The sequence below is a fragment of the Eschscholzia californica genome, unplaced genomic scaffold (genome assembly GCF_041429995.1).
Source record: "Eschscholzia californica isolate CP2 unplaced genomic scaffold, dmEscCali1.0.p SCAF_5, whole genome shotgun sequence".
Classification (NCBI taxonomy): Eukaryota; Viridiplantae; Streptophyta; class Magnoliopsida; order Ranunculales; family Papaveraceae; genus Eschscholzia; species Eschscholzia californica.
This window is the reverse complement of record NW_028238472.1, coordinates 32,711,028-32,728,666: the sequence shown is the minus strand read 5'-3', so window position 1 is coordinate 32,728,666 and position 17,639 is coordinate 32,711,028. Positions and strand designations below refer to the sequence as shown.

The window sequence follows — 17,639 nt, the reverse complement described above, 5'->3', positions numbered from 1 at the left end:
CCCAACGTCACTTGATCCATGTTCACTTCAAATGTGACCGACATGTATCAGTTCTTGCATAAGTTCTGCATTTCACTTCAAAAATCGATCCAGTTAGTGATTCAACGCAAGGGAGACGAAAGAGTTACTAGTTTTTATTTTCTTAGTACAATAAAAGTTTGTTTCTTTATGTCTCTTTGTTGGTCTTTAGGGCCTGTTATGTTGGTCTTTAGGGCCTGTTTTGTTGGTCTTTAGGACCTTTTGTTACTTTCATTTTCTCCAGGGTCGAGTGTTTTGATCATCGAAGAAGAAGGTGAACGAAGCATCGACTATATAACTACCCTTAAATGGCGAGTGGTGGTTGTACCAGAAGTAGCCCACCAGTTAGACCAGGTAGTTCCAGAGGCAACCCAAGTGGGCATATCTTGGCTTGTTGGCTCGTTTGGTTAAGTCTTTGTTATTTTAAACTTCATGTTGTAATTCTCATTAGCCTTTTGGCCGTTATATGAAGTTTGATTTCCAAAAAAAAAAAAAAAAAAAAAAAAAATAAAAGGACAGTAGAAGGTTAACCAAAGCTGAAAATATTATATACTCATTGAAATGATAAAGTCACAACAACCTTCAATTTCTTAAAAATCATTTTAGCTTCTAGAAGCACTATTTTCTCATTGGAGGACATAAAGAATGTCTAGTTTTCCTATCATAATTCAGAGTTTGAATATAAGTTGATATTATCCTTCTGACCACAAACTTTTATCAATAAGATATTTTGAAATCTACGTAATTTAAAATTAAAAATACAAATTGTACACCATAAAATGCACTGAATAAGACTAATTGAAGCACTTCTCTAATTCAAATACGTTGTTATGGTTCCATCCCTTTTAGTATAATTTTGATTTTAAAAGAAAGCTTCAAAATAATTTAAAAAAAATTTATTAGCCAAAATCTTTCTCCTAACATCATCTTATTAATAAATCTCACCAATATATAACTTTTTAATTGTATGTCGACATTAATTGATATTTTATATTTAATTATTTTGGATGAAGACATATTTTCTGTGTTTATCAGAATTGAGAAAAGGGCTTTGTTCCACAATTTATAAATTGAAGTAGTTTAAGATTTAAACATTTTCAACAAAAAAAAAAAAAAGATTTAAACATAAAAAACAAGCATCACCCTTTACCTCCTATCTTTTCAATGAATACCTTTATTACTTAAACCTACCTGAATGTTGTCTTTCATCAATTTATGTCTTTTCAAGCCATTTTTTGTAATAAGTAAAAAATATTAACTACAACTTTTATATCAAGAAAGATTCAACAAATCACCACCCAATCCTCTCAACCCCTTTCTCACCAACTCACATCTAGAAGCAAAATTAGTCTCTCTTTCTCTTTCTTCTCTAAACCATATAAATGACAATGTAAAGGACTCAAAGGGTAGCTTGATGCACCATCTTCCTTGCTACCACCATCACCACCATAACCACCACTAATACTTCCAACACAACTACCACTCCCACTACCACCATAACCATCACCACTAGCAACTACTACAAGTACAAAGACATCTACAAAATATAAGTTCATACAAATAAAGGAGAAGGTTTAAATAATTCTAGATGGGAAGATCTCCTTGTTGTGAGAAAGCTCATACAAATAAAGGAGCATGGACTAAAGAAGAAGATGACAGACTTATTGCACATATTAAAGTTCATGGTGAAGGTTGTTGGAGGTCTCTTCCTAAAGCTGCTGGCCTTCTTCGATGCGGTAAGAGTTGTCGCCTTCGTTGGATCAATTACTTACGTCCCGATCTCAAACGAGGAAACTTCAGTGATGAAGAAGATGAGTTGATCATCAAATTACATAGCCTTCTTGGTAACAAGTAAGTCACCTCTGTTGATTGATGATAAAAGATTAATCACAAAAAACCACAAACAATATATATAAGACCCAATACTATCAATCTATAAATCTCATCAAACTTAGATTCATAATATGAGCTCAAATCCCTTTTGAATAACAAAGTTAAATATCCAAAATAACTACTAACCTTTCAAATGCACAAAACATTCACCATTAAGTCAAGATACTAGCTTCATTAGTTTCTCTCACTAGACTTGCTCATACACATACAAAGAAGCCACCAAAAAACCTTTAAAAAAAAACTTCCTGAATATTCTTCAATTAAGTCACTCTTATCTATCTAACCCTTTCCTATCAATTTAGACACAAACTCAAAACGGGCCCAAGCCCAATATAACATAAAATTTGGTTTATGCCCACTTTCTAACATCCCCCCTTAAACCAAATTTCCGTAACTTCTCATACCTAACATCCACTTTAATCTTTCAAAGACATCATGCTTCAAGGGCTTCGTAAATATATCCGCTATTTGATCCTGAGACTTGCAATATACCACTTCAATATCACCTTCTTTAACATGTTCACGAATAAAATGGTAGCGTGTATCAATGTGCTTGCTTCTTTCATGACAAACGGGATTCTTGGCTAAAGCAATAGCCGATTTGTTATCAAGGAACACTTCGGTTGGACCAACTTGAGGGCATTGAAGATGCTTCAACATATTTCTTAACCAAATTGCATGACAAACCATAGAGCTAGCGGCTACATATTCCGCTTCACAAGTAGATAAAGTCACAATGGGTTGTTTCTTAGAAGACCAAGTAAATGCCGTGTAACCCATAAAAAATACGAACCCCGATGTACTTTTTCTTTCATCTAAGTCTCTACCCCAATCACTATCGGAATAACCGATAAGCTTAAAATCTTGTTCACAAGTGAAAAATAAACCATCATTTAGCGTACCTTTAACATATCGAAGGAGCCTCTTTGCAACATTAAGATGTGATTCATCCGGTGTGTCCATGTACCTACTCACTAGCCCAACTCCATAAAGAATATCCGGTCTTGTACATGTAAGATAACGTAGACTTCCAATCAAACTTTTGAAATATGTAGGATCAACATCACTTCTTCTTGTGCATTTTCTCAATTCCACTCCACTTTCAAGAGGGGTGTTTACCGGATTACATGACTCCATTTTAAACCTTTTAAGGACTTCCTTAGCATATCCTCTTTGAGAAATAAATATGCCATTTTCCATTTGCTTCACTTCAATACCAAGGAAATGACCCATCAACCCAATATCGGTCATATCAAATTCCTTAACCATGCTCTTCTTGAACTCATCAAATAGTCTTGAATCATTGCCGGTAAATATCAAATCATCAACATAGAGACAAACAAATAACATACCTCCATTTTCTTTCACTTTCATATATAAAGTGTGCTCATGAGGACACTTTTCAAACCCATTTTCTTGAAAATACTTATCAATTCTTGCATTCCATGCACGTGGAGCTTGCTTTAACCCATAAAGGGCCTTCTTCAACTTATAGACTTTATCTTCTTTTCCCTTTTTAACATATCCCAAAGGTTGTTCAACATATATCTCTTCCTCTAAGATACCATTTAAAAATGCCGACTTGACATCAAGTTGATAAATCTTCCATGAATATTGAGCCGCTATAGAGATTAACAATCTAATTGTTTCCATACGAGCAACGGGAGCAAATACCTCACTATAATCAATGCCGACCCTTTGCTTGTAACCTTTAGCTACAAGTCTTGCTTTGTATCTTTGGACTTCTCCACTTGCATTCTTCTTTGTCTTATACACCCACTTCACGCCAATAGGTTTGTATCCCTTTGGCAAATTTGTCAACTCCCACGTATCATTTTTTTCAATTGCATTAATTTCTTCATTCATTGCATTTTCCCATTTTTCTTCTTGGATGGCCTCTTCATAACTAATAGGATCACAATCCATGAGAAAACAACACAAGTTCAATTCTTCTTCATTATCTACAACTTCATAAATTTCTCGCAAACTTCTTGTCTTCATTGGTCTTTCACTAGAACTTCCCCCCGATGATGAAGATGATGGAGACGAGGATGAAGGTGATGATGATGATGATGCTTCTCTATACATCGGTGTTTGTGGCTCTCTTTGAACTTCTCTTTGTGCTTCTTCTTTTTCATGTTCTTCCCCTTCAAGCTCAAGTTCAACTTGAGTAATTTCTTTTCCTTTCCACTCCCATGCCATTTCTTCTTCAAATACAACATCTCTACTAAGGAGAACTTTATTGGCAATAGGGTTGAATAACTTGTAGCATTTTGTTTGTTCATCATAACCAAGAAATATGCATTTTTCACCTTTGTCATCAAGTTTTGTTCTTCTTGCTTCCGGTATCTTTGCATAAGCAATGCACCCAAAAACTTTTAAATGAGCCACACTTGGCTTGTAGTAGCCCCATGCCTCTTCCGGTGTCTTCATATACACACTTTTTGTGGGGCATCTATTCAACAAATATACGGCACATGCCACGGCTTCCCCCCAAAAATTTCTAGGCAACATTTTCTCTTTTAACATGCTTCTTGCCATATTTAATATGGTGCGATTTTTCCTCTCGGACACTCCATTTAGTTGTGGTGTGTATGATGGAGTAAGTTCATGAATAATCCCATGATTTTTACAAAACATATCAAAATCTCTTGAAGTGTATTCTCCACCTCTATCGGATCTTAATTTCTTGATCACATAACCACTTTGTTTTTCAACCATGTTCTTGAATTCTTTGAATGCTTCGAATACTTCAAATTTATTTTTCAAGAAGTATACCCATGTTTTTCTACTATAATCATCAATGAAAGTAAGGAAATAGTTATTACCTCCATTTGTCATCGGCTTCAATGGACCACAAACATCGGTATGCACAAGTTCTAATGGATTATAAGCTCTCCACCTTCCTTCTTTCGAAAAATTTGTTCGATGATGTTTACCAAAGACACATCCTTCACACACTTTATGTGGGTGATCAATATATGGTAAACCCCTTACCATATTCTTGCTTGCTAAAGTCTTCATCCCATCAAAGTTTAGATGCCCAAGTCTCAAATGCCACAACCAAGATTTATCTTTCACAATAGAGTTTAAGCATTTTACATCACCATGTTGAATGTTCAAAGGGAATAATCTATTTTTCGCCATCTTCACTTTGGCAATGAGAGTTCCACTTCTATCTCTTAATGTGAGATGAAGATCCTTCAATCTAATATCATATCCCTTCTCTAAAAGTTGTCCCAAACTCAAAATATTATTTTTCATATCGGGAACATAATAAACATCGGAAATATAACTATGGGTGCCATTTTTTAGTTGAATGAGGATATTACCTTTTCCTAGCACCGGAATCTTTGAAGAGTCGCCAAACTTTACATTCCCTTTTACATTTTCATTTACTTCAACAAACAATTCTCTTTTCCCACAAATATGATTACTCGCACCGGTATCAAAATACCAAGTATTTGTTTGAGATTCATCAAACCCATCACAAGAAAATAACAATGTAGGATCCACATTAATTTCTACATCGTTCTCAACAAGATTTGATTCTTCATTCACTTCATTTTTATACCAACATTCATTACTATAGTGTCCAAGTTTGTGACAATTGTAACATTCAATATCCCTTTTATCTCTACCATGACTATTATAAGGTCTAGTAAAGTTTCCTCTACCTCTTCCTCTTGATTCATTTGTTCTTCCTCTATTAAAAGGATTTCTTCCTCTTTGGTTTCCAAAACCCCTTCTATGATTATCATAGCCTCTTCCATAGCTCTCATAGTCTTTTTCCTTTTTTGATATACATTGTTTTTCTTCCAAAGTTAGTTTTGCTTGAAGCACTTGATCAACCGAATAATTTGAAGAGGTTGCAACATTTCTATTCACCCTTTGTTCATGGATTTGCAATGTTCCCATCAATTCATCTACCGTCATAGATTCCAAGTCTTTTGATTCTTCAACAACAATAACCACATTATCAAATTTAGGTGTTAAAGACCGTAAAATCTTCTCCATCACCCGAACGTCATCACATTTTTCACCACACCTTTTCATTTCGTTAACATTAGACAATACTCTTGAAACATAATCGGAAACAAGTTCTCCTTCATTCATACTCAACCTTTCAAATTCACCGCGCAAAATTTGAAGACGAGCCTTCACTACTTTATCAACTCCTCTAAAAGAATTCTTGAGAATATTCCAAGCCTCTTTCGATGATTTTGCTTCGGATACTTTTTCAAATGTAGGACTATCTATCCCTTGATATATGAGAAACAAAGCTTTTTTATCATTCTTCCTTGAATCTTTAAGAACATTTTTTTGTAAGTCATTCATACTATCCTCTTCTTCTAAACTTGGTTCTACATAACCATTTTGAACAATATCCCACAAATCTTGAGAACCCAACAATACACTCATTTGGATAGACCAATGTCCATAGTTTTCTTTTGTTAATCTAGGTATTTGAGATTGTATCATATTTGCCATCTTTCTTACAAGATCCCCAATTTTTTTTACAAACCCTAGATTCTCAAAGTGTTAAAATGCTAAAGCATTATGGCTCTGATACCATGTTGATTGATGATAAAAGATTAATCACAAAAAACCACAAACAATATATATAAGACCCAATACTATCAATCTATAAATCTCATCAAACTTAGATTCATAATATGAGCTCAAATCCCTTTTGAATAACAAAGTTAAATATCCAAAATAACTACTAACCTTTCAAATGCACAAAACATTCACCATTAAGTCAAGATACTAGCTTCATTAGTTTCTCTCACTAGACTTGCTCATACACATACAAAGAAGCCACCAAAAAACCTTTAAAAAAAAACTTCCTGAATATTCTTCAATTAAGTCACTCTTATCTATCTAACCCTTTCCTATCAATTTAGACACAAACTCAAAACGGGCCCAAGCCCAATATAACATAAAATTTGGTTTATGCCCACTTTCTAACAACCTCCTCTCTCCCCCCTAAATTTGTGTTTCCCTCCCTTTGGGAGATTTTCATATTTCTAAAGAGACCATTGACTTGAAAAACTAAGTTACATACTTCTAGCTAGCAAAGATATTAAGATTTTGGATGGTTAGTAATTCTTTTTTCTTTTCTTTTGGTCATTAGGTGGTCTCTTATAGCAGGAAGATTACCAGGAAGAACAGATAACGAGATAAAAAATTACTGGAACACCCATATTAAAAGGAAGTTATTGAGTCGAGGGGTTGATCCAACAACACACCGACTGATCAACGAGAAAGTGGTATCGACAAATCAGGTCGAAACTATCTCTTTTGCTAAAGAGGAAGAACATCAAGAGATTAAGATGGATACTATTGTTAATGGGTTTCATCATCAAAATAAGATTAACCCAACAAAAATAGAATTAAGATGTCCTGATTTGAATCTCGATCTTCGAATTAGTCCTCCTAATCAAATTGATTACGAAGAATCAGAACAAGATCAGCCATTGTTAATGATAAAGAGAAGTAATACACTTTGTTTATCTTGCAATTTAGGGTTACAAAATAGTAAGGGATGCAGTTGTAGTGGTGGTGGTGGTGGTAGTAGTAGCAGCAGCATTAGCAGTGGTAGTAGTAATGGTGAATTTTTAGGGATAACTAGTAATAGAATCTTGAGTATGTAGAGGCTTAGATATAAGGATTGATAATGGAATTAATTAATCAATTAATTAAGGTGTTATAGAACATAAAACTAGAAAAAAGTAGAGATTGTTATTATTCATATAAATCTCTCAAAGTATTACTTTTCACATTTGTATATTTAATTTTCTAGTACATAAACAATATTAATTAGCCTCTCTACTTCTTGCAACCAAAAATCTCTCTACTTACCAACTTTACTCCAATTATTCATGGGTTGGTGAATTTTTCCTTTCTTTATTTGGTTTATATCTATTGATGTTACATATCAAGCTCTTTGTAATTAGATTAGAGATGAGTAATTATAATACAACATGGTTAATGCCTTAATGGGTTCACTTGGAGAAAATGATTGTGAAAGGGTTTTGTTCTACTTGTAGAACTAACAATGAATTGAGGTAGCTTTTTCTTTGGGTATGTGTGTGTGTATATATACATATACAATTTCCTTTTCTAATACTCATTGATAACATTATGTTTTGTTTTCATTTACTCCGTATTATTAAGTTTTAATTCTTACAACTATATAAGATTTTCATGAAAAATAAAATATGTCCTTATATTCAGAAGAAATTATGATATTATTTTTTTATTTGATTCTATAAAAGAGTTTTTTCAGTTCATACAACTCCAGATTTTGTGGGTTTCCCTTTCAGGATAGATGAAATGGATAAGTAGTGAATGGAGGAAAGTGAAGAATGGGAAGTCCTTGGGCTAAATGGTAGGTAACCAAATTGTTAAGCAAACAACGGCTTGTTCAGTTGGTTGTTCCTTTATTATATAAACTTTGAGGTCACAAGTTTGATCCACGGTGAAAGTGAATATACATCATTTATTGACGTGTGTAAATAGGACATCAATAAAGTAAAAGTAGAAATAAATGACTTTTAGGTCCTGTATGATGGCCTTAAGGGTCTTGATATGGTCTTTAAGACTTAAAATGTCTTTAATTATGACAGTTATAAAGCTAATTCAATTCATGATGTATCTTCATGTTATATATACACTAGCTATAACCCGTGCCTCCGGCACGGATACTTCAATTAAACACTTTACATGCCGAAGAACAAATATAATGGCGGTAAAATAAAAAGAATATGTACTTATTGCTAGTTGTGTGACTAAAGAGAGATGTTTACATAGGTGTGAGTACAATATCAGACATGACAAAAAGGACAACGACAAACGTCTTATAAAAACTTTCGTAAAAAACACTCCCTATGACCTTTCCATCATTGATTATGATATAAATTGGAAAATATCCTACCATAACTTCTAGCCATAGTCTTAGCTCAAGATCTTTGATGTTTTTCCTCTTGTTTGATTTAACTTTTGCATCTCAAACTCATTCTTGAAGAAAAATGGGAAAAAGATAAGAGCACTTAAATCCTCAGAAATCAATAGAAACAACAATAAATCAATCCCGCGCAAGTGGCTTAGGGAAAACTCAAATATCAAAATTTTGAACTCGACCAAATATAGTAGTTTCTCACGAGATATGTTAGAACATTTCCATCATACACGTGAAGTTCTACGACTATAACCTCAAACTCAAGGAACCACAGTATGAGATGGAGTTCATTACGTCATGGTCCTTTTTTAATGGGTAATGTTACATTTGAAATATCATGAACTTCAATAAGCATAGCTGCACCAATTCTCTCCACGAAAAATCTTTCATCTTAGTAGGCTAGGAATAACATTAGTCTATGTGAATCAAATTGCTACATAAAATAGAGTATCGATATATCATATATGATATGAAATGAAGGCAAAAACAAATCTATTGTTTATGAAACAATGCATATATGAAATGAAAGTAAATGTAGCAGAAACAACAAAACATAGATCCGTAGAAAATCTAGATGAATCAACAACATTTACCTACTGTTGTTAATCGTTAAGTACATAAATTTTATGGTCTGAAATAAGCAAAAAGGAAGTAAATAGACACATCAACTATGAAATTTGCTCATGTCACTTTGAGATTACTTTCAAGAAAAAAATGCAACGGACTCATGTATCTGCTCTTAACTACAGTTATGATGCTAGAGCATATATGGTCAATCTTCCTTTTGCTAACCGAGGATTTAGGTTTAATTGGGTTTTGGAGTATAGATTATTTGGTGAATTGAGGACTGGCTGAATTCATGTATTGTACACAGTATTGCCATGGTAGGTGGATAGCTGCATTTTGCCATCTACTACACAAAAGTGTGTCTTCTAAAAATGAGGTTGAATTTCAACACACAAGTAGTTGCTTGATACTAACTTTAGTGTAATGTAATATAGAATAGATATTGGAAAAACATTCAGGAAAGCAGAAGACAGGAAAACCTCGCATAAAACGATTTGAATTTGTTAGTAATAGATTTCCTTAACCGAAAAGTGTAGAACCGAAAAGTCTAGGAACAATAGTCTTTCGACGTACAATCTAACGAAAGGAATCATAAATTGCGAGTCAAAAAGATTTTATCATAAAAGGAAAGAAGAAATTGTCACAAACATTTTATGAAGGAGGGAAGAAAAAACTATCAGTCTGTAAGCACATAAACATAAATAGAACTTACTTGGAATTGAAACTCCTTCAGTAGACCTAGAAGAAACTACAGATCAAACAGGAAAGAAGCTACAAACCAAACAAATTAAAAAGAGGCAGAAACTACGAATTCCTTGAAATTGTCAATGAGGAATTATATAAACTTAAATTGAACTTACTTGAAATTGAAATTCCTTGAACCTTAAGTGGACCTAGAAGAAACTACAAATCAAACAGGAAAGGAGGTACAAATCAAACAAACTAAAAAGAGGCAGAAACTACGAATTCCTTGAAATTTTCAATGGGGAATCATATAAACTTAAATTGAACTTACTTGAAATTGAAATTTCTTGAATTGACCTAGAATAAACTTCAAATTGACTGAAGAAGAAACTACGAATCAAACAGGAATCATATAATCTGAAGAAGGAAGCATAAATTGAGCGAAAAAAGTGCATTGTGAAGACGGAGAGAATGGAGATTTGATAGAGGTTTACTATTGCCTCGCAACTGACCATTTGTCATTCATGATTGAAATGGAAGGATGAAAATTGCGTAATTGCGTCTATAACGCTCCAACTGAAACACAATTGAGAGGGAAAAAAGAATCCATCTTATACAAAAAATAATATTAACTTAAATAATTTGAATCCATATATACTATTAACTTCTATAATTTTAATCCGTATAGGCTAAGACATCATTGTTCTCCTGAGTCTTCATAAATACAGTGATAAAAATTTCAAACAAGGTATCTTCTCACTTTGAGGTTTTCTGACTCTGAGATTTGAGTGTCGCAGCGGTGCTACGTGACAGGGTATCATCATCTTTGCCTTTTAAGTTGGAAAGAGATATTTTGATGTGGACTTTGAAGAATTGATTAGAACATTAGTAGAAGGGACGGATCAAATGACAGAGAGAAATTTCTTTTGGGGTTTCAATCACTTCATCAAGAGAAAGATGAAAGGTTTTAAAAATGACTTGAGTGGTTTGTGATTTTTCATGTATGCCAAGAACTGTTTCTTGTCGAAGGGAGGCGGTTCCTACAAATAGTAGAAGATTCTCGTCGTGCAACTTCACAACAAGATATTGGGTTTTAAACTTGCTAAGAAAAATAGATGTCATATACCTGAAGTTTGAATTTATCGGCATTGTCGACAACCTTAACAACTTGATCATCAACACCCTCTTACCACATTCTTTTGAAGGATTCACATCAATCTTCATGTCCACTGCTCTTTGAACAACCCATTGTTACTTACCAAAACATGAGAAATATGAAAACATATATTATATTTATAGTATTAGAAAAAAAAATATGCTGGTAAAGAAATACGACAAACCTTTTCCATAGCTTGCCAAAGCATTCCATTTTCAATTTTGACAGCAATTAGAGAGATGAGTCAATAATGAACATTACACAGTAAATGGAAAACAAATCCATTATCCACCCGACAAACCAGAGCTATTTAAGAAAAAACTAAATATAGTGAAGATTAAAGAAATTAACCTTGAAATACAGTGGAGTATTTGGTTGAGGATTTTTATCGAACAACTGCAACTCGAAATTAGCCTTGATATACAATGGGTTATTTGGTTGAAAATTTTCATCCAACAATTGCAGGTAACAGTTTATTAAACCAATTGCATATTTCCTGAACAAACAAAGAAGATCAACATTGAAATATTGAGAATGCACAATTCAAAAAAAAAAAAAAAAAAATATTGAGAATGCCATGACTAATTATTTCCCTACTTTTGATGTTTTAGAAAAATATTCACTATCAGTAACAAAAAATAGAGAGATTTGACCAAAAGGAGAGACGAATGCTGAAAAGCATCTTCATCATCACAGAAAAACTAAAGGCAAATTTAAGTTAGCAGGACCAAATTTCTTCATGAATATGGGATATTCATTAAATCTCTTCATCTTCTTTTTGTTTCAGTGTTAAAGATTTAAACGTATAATCTCCTTCATGAATTTAACCAAGGATCACATAAGGATTGAAGAAAAGAATCGATTCATCTTTTTATGAAAATCAAAAGTCGCAGTCCAGTGGAGTTTTTCTAGCGAGTGTTCAAAGGAAAAACATTCATTTTCAAAAAAAAGGAAAAGCATTCGTTTTTTCAAGTGGGATCCAAGGGCTAGGACTCAAGGGTTGAGATTCAAAGGATCAGATCTGAACACGATTTGTTAATTCTGTCCCAGTCAACTTGCAATAATTGTGTCCTAGTCAGCTTGCATTGATTTTGTCCTAGTCGGCACTAACCCATCCTGTTTTGTTTTATAGATGACATATTTATATCCTGTAAATTTGTAATGGATGTAGTGATTCTTGGAGTCCCATGCTAAAACACAACTATTGAAATTAACTCCATAAAACCAAATTTGGATCATTGAACTCAAAACCTACCTAAAAATGGTATAGAAAATCGAGTACCGCATTCTTGTATCTGGATACTTCTCGTTTCAAAATAGCAAGATTCAAATCCTGGTCTCTTTGAGAAGAGATACATATGTTGCCCGGGTACAATGTGGGGGAGGTGTGGACGGGCACTCACATTGGACTAACCATCACTGGTAGCCCAATTTTTATATTTGCATAAGTTGCATTTGGTATTAGCGACATTTTTTTTGAGGCACTGAGCGGGTTACTTCTGTATGTCAGGTGTCTCTGGGATGTCCCTTAAGCTTGAAGCCAAAGTTGGTTGAAATCAAAGTAGCAAATTTGACATGCGTACATATGACTAATTCAAAAAAAAAAACATGCATACATGCGTTAGTAAATAAAAAAACAAGAAATTGAGATGAAGACCCAATGTTTAGCTTTTTAAGTTAAAAAAAACAAGTTATATTTTTTTTTTGAAACCAAACAAGTTATATTTTGTTTGGTTAAAAACTAAATATTTTTTTTTTGCAAACTTGTTGCAAAACTGTCACAAAGCTGTTGCAAAGATGTCGCGAGGTGTGGAAAGCTGTTATAAAGCTGTTGCAAGGTGTTTCAAAGCAGTTACAAAGCTGTCGCAAAGTGGTGCAAATAAAAAGAATACCTAGGGAGCTGAAGACTAAAAAAAAAATTGACTGATATTTCTTTACCGAAACAAAAAATTTATAGAGAGTTTGACCAAATTTCTCAAAAAAAAAAAACTTTTTTGGTATCAAGTAAGAAGTCTCATACTTGCACTCGTTCACGTCATTTGAATGTAGATTATTGAGCAGTCTCTAAGTCAAAAACTCGTGGTACTCTAATCAGTAAGGCTACCCGCTTAGGAGAAATAAGAAAATTGTCTGAGGTGCAAAATTTTGAAGGAAAAATGTGAGTTTTTGTCAAAATTTCCTAGGTACAAATGTTTAAAAGGAAAGAAAAGATCTTGTTCTTCTTCCTCGTCTCCAATCACCAACTCCAACCACTACCACCATTTTTCTCCTATTTCTTTCTTGCTCATCTCCTTCTGTCACCACCATCTTCATTATATTCCTTCTTTCATTTGTCCTCCTTTTCTCCCCCCCTTTCTTTCCTGTTGCTCTCTCCCCCTCACTCTCCTCTCTTTATTGGGAATAAAATCAATTTGAGTGAAAAGAAGATGGGGAGGACCAACGACCAACAACAATAGAATCAAGAGGTGTTTCGAAAAAAAAAAACAAAGAAAATTACTTCTCAAACGCCAACATAAAAATAAATAAGACCAGAACTAGGTTTATCAACACAAATTCCATTAACAGGAAACCAAAGAAACAATCCTTGAGCAGAAAGTCGTGATTGGATTTGACCATAACATAAAGTTCCTAAAATATTATGATCATAATGAACAACTTTTTCGAATTTAGCATTACAAGCTTGATCAACATGAACTTCAAATAGTTCAAAGTGATCAAAGAAATTATTTTATTCGTTGATGATTTACAAAATACAAAGCAATATTTATAGAGTTGGAATACTACTAATTTTTAATTTACAATGTATTTACTAGTATCTAATATTTACTAGTTTATAATATATCTAGAAGTTTCCAATATCTCAATTTTGGAAAGATATTATATGAAATATCTTAATGTATGGAAAGAATCTCAACACTCCTCCTCAAGTTGCGGTGCATAGATATCAACACTTAGTCGGCCAAGTGGTTAATAGTGTTGACATAAACTCCCAAATTCTAGAGGTCCAAGGTTCGATTCCCAGAGGAGATGGAATCCATGGTTATTGAATTTGATCGGATTACTAAAGGTATAAATAATGTAATAAGTTTGTCGGGCTTAGACATCTTTCATGTTGTTGGGCTTTAGGCCTCTTTCATTATTAGTTTAACTTAGGTAGTTATCGTGCTTATCACATATTCATGATGTATCAGTGCCTTGTAACAAGTAATGCAGATCGTAGTCGATTTCTCAAAAAAAAGTTGGTGCATAGGTATCGCACATGCCCAACTTGTCGACTAATTTCAAGAATATTCGATTTGAAACTGCTTTGGTAAGAACATCAACCAATTGATCTTCGAATCTTTGGTAACTCCACAATGTTGTCGTCTAACTTTTCTTTAATAAAACATCAATCTAATTCAACATGTTTTGTACGGTCGTGCTAGACTAGACTATGAGCAATACCTTATGTTGTTTTATTGTCACAATATAATCGAATTGGTCTTTTAGGAGGATATAATAAATGAGATTCTTAACGATAATGCTTTCACATATGCCATCTGTCATATCTCTAAACTTAAACTCTTTATTTGAACGTCCAACAACACTCTGTTTTTGCTTCTCCATGTAACGAGATACCTACCAACAAAGTAAAATATCTTGTAATTCTCTAGCCCAATCACCATCAGTATATACATATATAATTTGACAACTCGAATTTTTAGTAAACAAATTACCTTTTCTAGGAGCCACCTCCAGATATCTCAAAATGCTTAAAACATCATTCATGTGTTCCTCAACGTGATTGTGCATAAATTGACTAACAACATTTAACGCATATGCAAGATCTGGCATCGTGTGCGCTAAGTACATGAACCTTCGTGTTATGCCAATCAGGGTTTAATGTGATCAATACGAGTAATCAAGCAGAAGCAATAGGAACAGTAAAGAACAATCAAGAACAGAACACAGAGATTTACGTGGTTCGGTTGGTGAGACCTACTCCACAACGACAACGGCGTGATGATTTCCACTATGATAAGCAAACAAGTTTACACAAGAGATTCGTGAGATTGTGCTACTGATATCTCCTTAGGGTTTTGTTTATATAGCCACTAAACCCTAATCCCACCGCCTCACCGACTCTCTCTACAACCGACTCTCTCTACAACCGATATTATACATAGATAACACTAATGACCGACATAAGCCTAGCTTCCGCATTCCAGCTCTGTCTCGGAGGCCAGCTCTGCCTCACAACCCTGCTTAGCATACCAGCTGTCTCAACAATCAGCTCCGCTAACGGGTCCGAAATTCGGCGGGTCGTAAACCGAGTTTGATACCAATTCATATTCGAGTCACTTCTAACAATTCTCCACCTTGACTTGAATATGCTCCTCTTGACTTAAATCTGCCACCATCATAGCTCAGCGCCTCTGAGCCGTCGTCGCTCCAGTCCTGCTAGGGCTAACATTTGGAGATCCCAATCAAGTCTAAGCAATGCTTAAACTTGAAATTTGTAACTGCCTTGGTCAGCATATCTGCTGGATTCTCTGCCGTAGAAACCTTCTTCATCGTGATCTTCCCTTGTTCAATCACGTCCTTGATAAAGTGATACCTGACGTCAATGTGATTAGTTCTCTCGTGATACATTTGATTTTTGGTCAAATGAATATCACTCTGGTTGTCGCAGTAGACCTCTGTCACCTCCTGCTTCAGACCCAAATCCCGAACTAAACCACTCAGCCATATTGCCTCCTTCACCCCCTGTTGCTGCCATATACTCTGCTTTCGTCGTAGACAACGCTACCACCGCCTGCAGCACTGCTCTCCAACTAATGGCACTCCCGTAGAGTGTTAACGTATCGCCCGTCAGCGACCTCTTCCTATCCAGATCCCTCAAAAAATCTGAATCTACAAATCCAACTACCGAACCAGAAGTGTCAGCCCTTCTGTCGTAAACCAAATAAAGCTCCACAGTTCCTCCCTGATACCGCAGTATCCATTTCACAGCCTGCCAATGACCTCTCCCAGGTCTACCCATGTATCTGCTTACTACACTAACAACATGTGAAATATCAGGCCTTGTGCACACCATAACATACATAATGCTACCTACTGCATTTGCATAAGGCACCCGAGACATGTACTCCGTCTCGTCATCAGTTGTCGGTGAAAGTTCCCCCGAAAGCTTGAAGTGCGCTGCCAATGGAGTACCGACAGGTTTTGCCCCAGTCATACCAAAACGTTCCAACACCTTCTCGATGTACGTTTTCTGAGACAAGAACAGTTTCCCAGCAGATCTGTCTCTCTGAATCTCCATTCCCAATATCTTCCTTGAGGCACCCAAGTCTTTCATCTCAAACTCACCCTTTAACTGATCCTTTAACATGTGGATTTCTGACATATCCTTGCAAGCTATCAGCATATCATCCACATACAAGAGTAGATACACATAAGAACCATCCGATAGTTTTTTGTGGTACACACAACTATCATACCTGCTTCTGTCGAAGCCGTTTTTAACCATAAACGTGTCAAAACGCTTATACCACTGCCTAGGAGACTGTTTCAGTCCATACAAAGACTTCTTCAGCAAACAGACCTGGTCTTCTTTCCTGAGATTTTCAAACCCCTCTACCTGACGTATATAGATTTGTTCCTCCAGCTCTCCATGTAAGAACGCAGTCTTAACATCAAGCTGCTCCAGTTCCATGTCATACAAAGCAACCAGAGCAAGTATCACTCTAACAGAGCTATGTTTACCAACAAGAGAAAATACCTCATTAAAGTCTATCCCTTCTCGCTGCGTAAACCCCTTAGCTACTAACCGTGCTTTGTAAGGTGCATCTTCCAGCCCTGGGATTCCTTCCTTCTTCTTGAAAACCCATTTGCTACCAACAATCTTCTGACCCTTAGGCTGCTCGGCTAATTGCCAGGCCCGATTCTTCTAAAGAGACTCAATCTCCTCATTCATGGCAAGAGACCACTGCCTTGATTCATCACTCCATATAGCTTCTTCGTAGGTGCATGGTTCACCTCCATCTATGCTTTATCTCACACTAAGTGCAAATGCAGCCATATCTGCCATCTCATACCTTTCTGGTGCCCGGATGTCTCTCCTTCCCCTGTTCCTCGCTACACTGTAATGAACCAGCTCTGGTTCATCTTCCTCAGCTTGCTCATCTATCTGAGGTCGAACCTCTTCCGGAGTGTCTATCTCAAACTCCACCTGCTCCCTTTGATCTTCCTGCTCCACCTGTTTACCAACACCCTTCCGAGCATCTACAGACGTTACCTTCTGAGTTACCATGGCTAACTCATCAAAAGTAACATCTCTACTTATGAGAAACTTCTTCGATTTTCCATCCGGATTCC

The 17,639-nt window shown here is 35.2% G+C and overlaps 1 protein-coding gene and 1 long non-coding RNA gene across 2 annotated transcripts; one reads left to right on the top strand and one right to left on the bottom strand.

Annotated features, from left to right (window-relative positions):
* Window positions 1–1,172: 1,172 nt before the first annotated feature.
* LOC147538666 (myb-related protein 308-like) lies at window positions 1,173–7,763 on the top strand. The gene is made up of 2 exons (XM_086642027.1): window positions 1,173–1,869; window positions 7,049–7,763. Exons 1-2 carry the CDS (start codon window positions 1,607–1,609, stop codon window positions 7,566–7,568), a joined length of 783 nt encoding a protein of 260 aa, XP_086498153.1. The 5' UTR covers window positions 1,173–1,606; the 3' UTR covers window positions 7,569–7,763.
* Window positions 7,764–8,657: 894 nt separating this feature from the next.
* Window positions 8,658–11,778, bottom strand: LOC147538665 (uncharacterized). The gene is made up of 7 exons (XR_015225688.1): window positions 11,467–11,778; window positions 11,253–11,355; window positions 10,639–10,702; window positions 10,458–10,543; window positions 10,303–10,345; window positions 10,155–10,213; window positions 8,658–8,934 (listed from the first exon to the last, which is right to left on the bottom strand). It is a non-coding gene; the product is annotated as an uncharacterized LOC147538665 (long non-coding RNA).
* Between the last annotated feature and the right edge of the window lie 5,861 nt (window positions 11,779–17,639).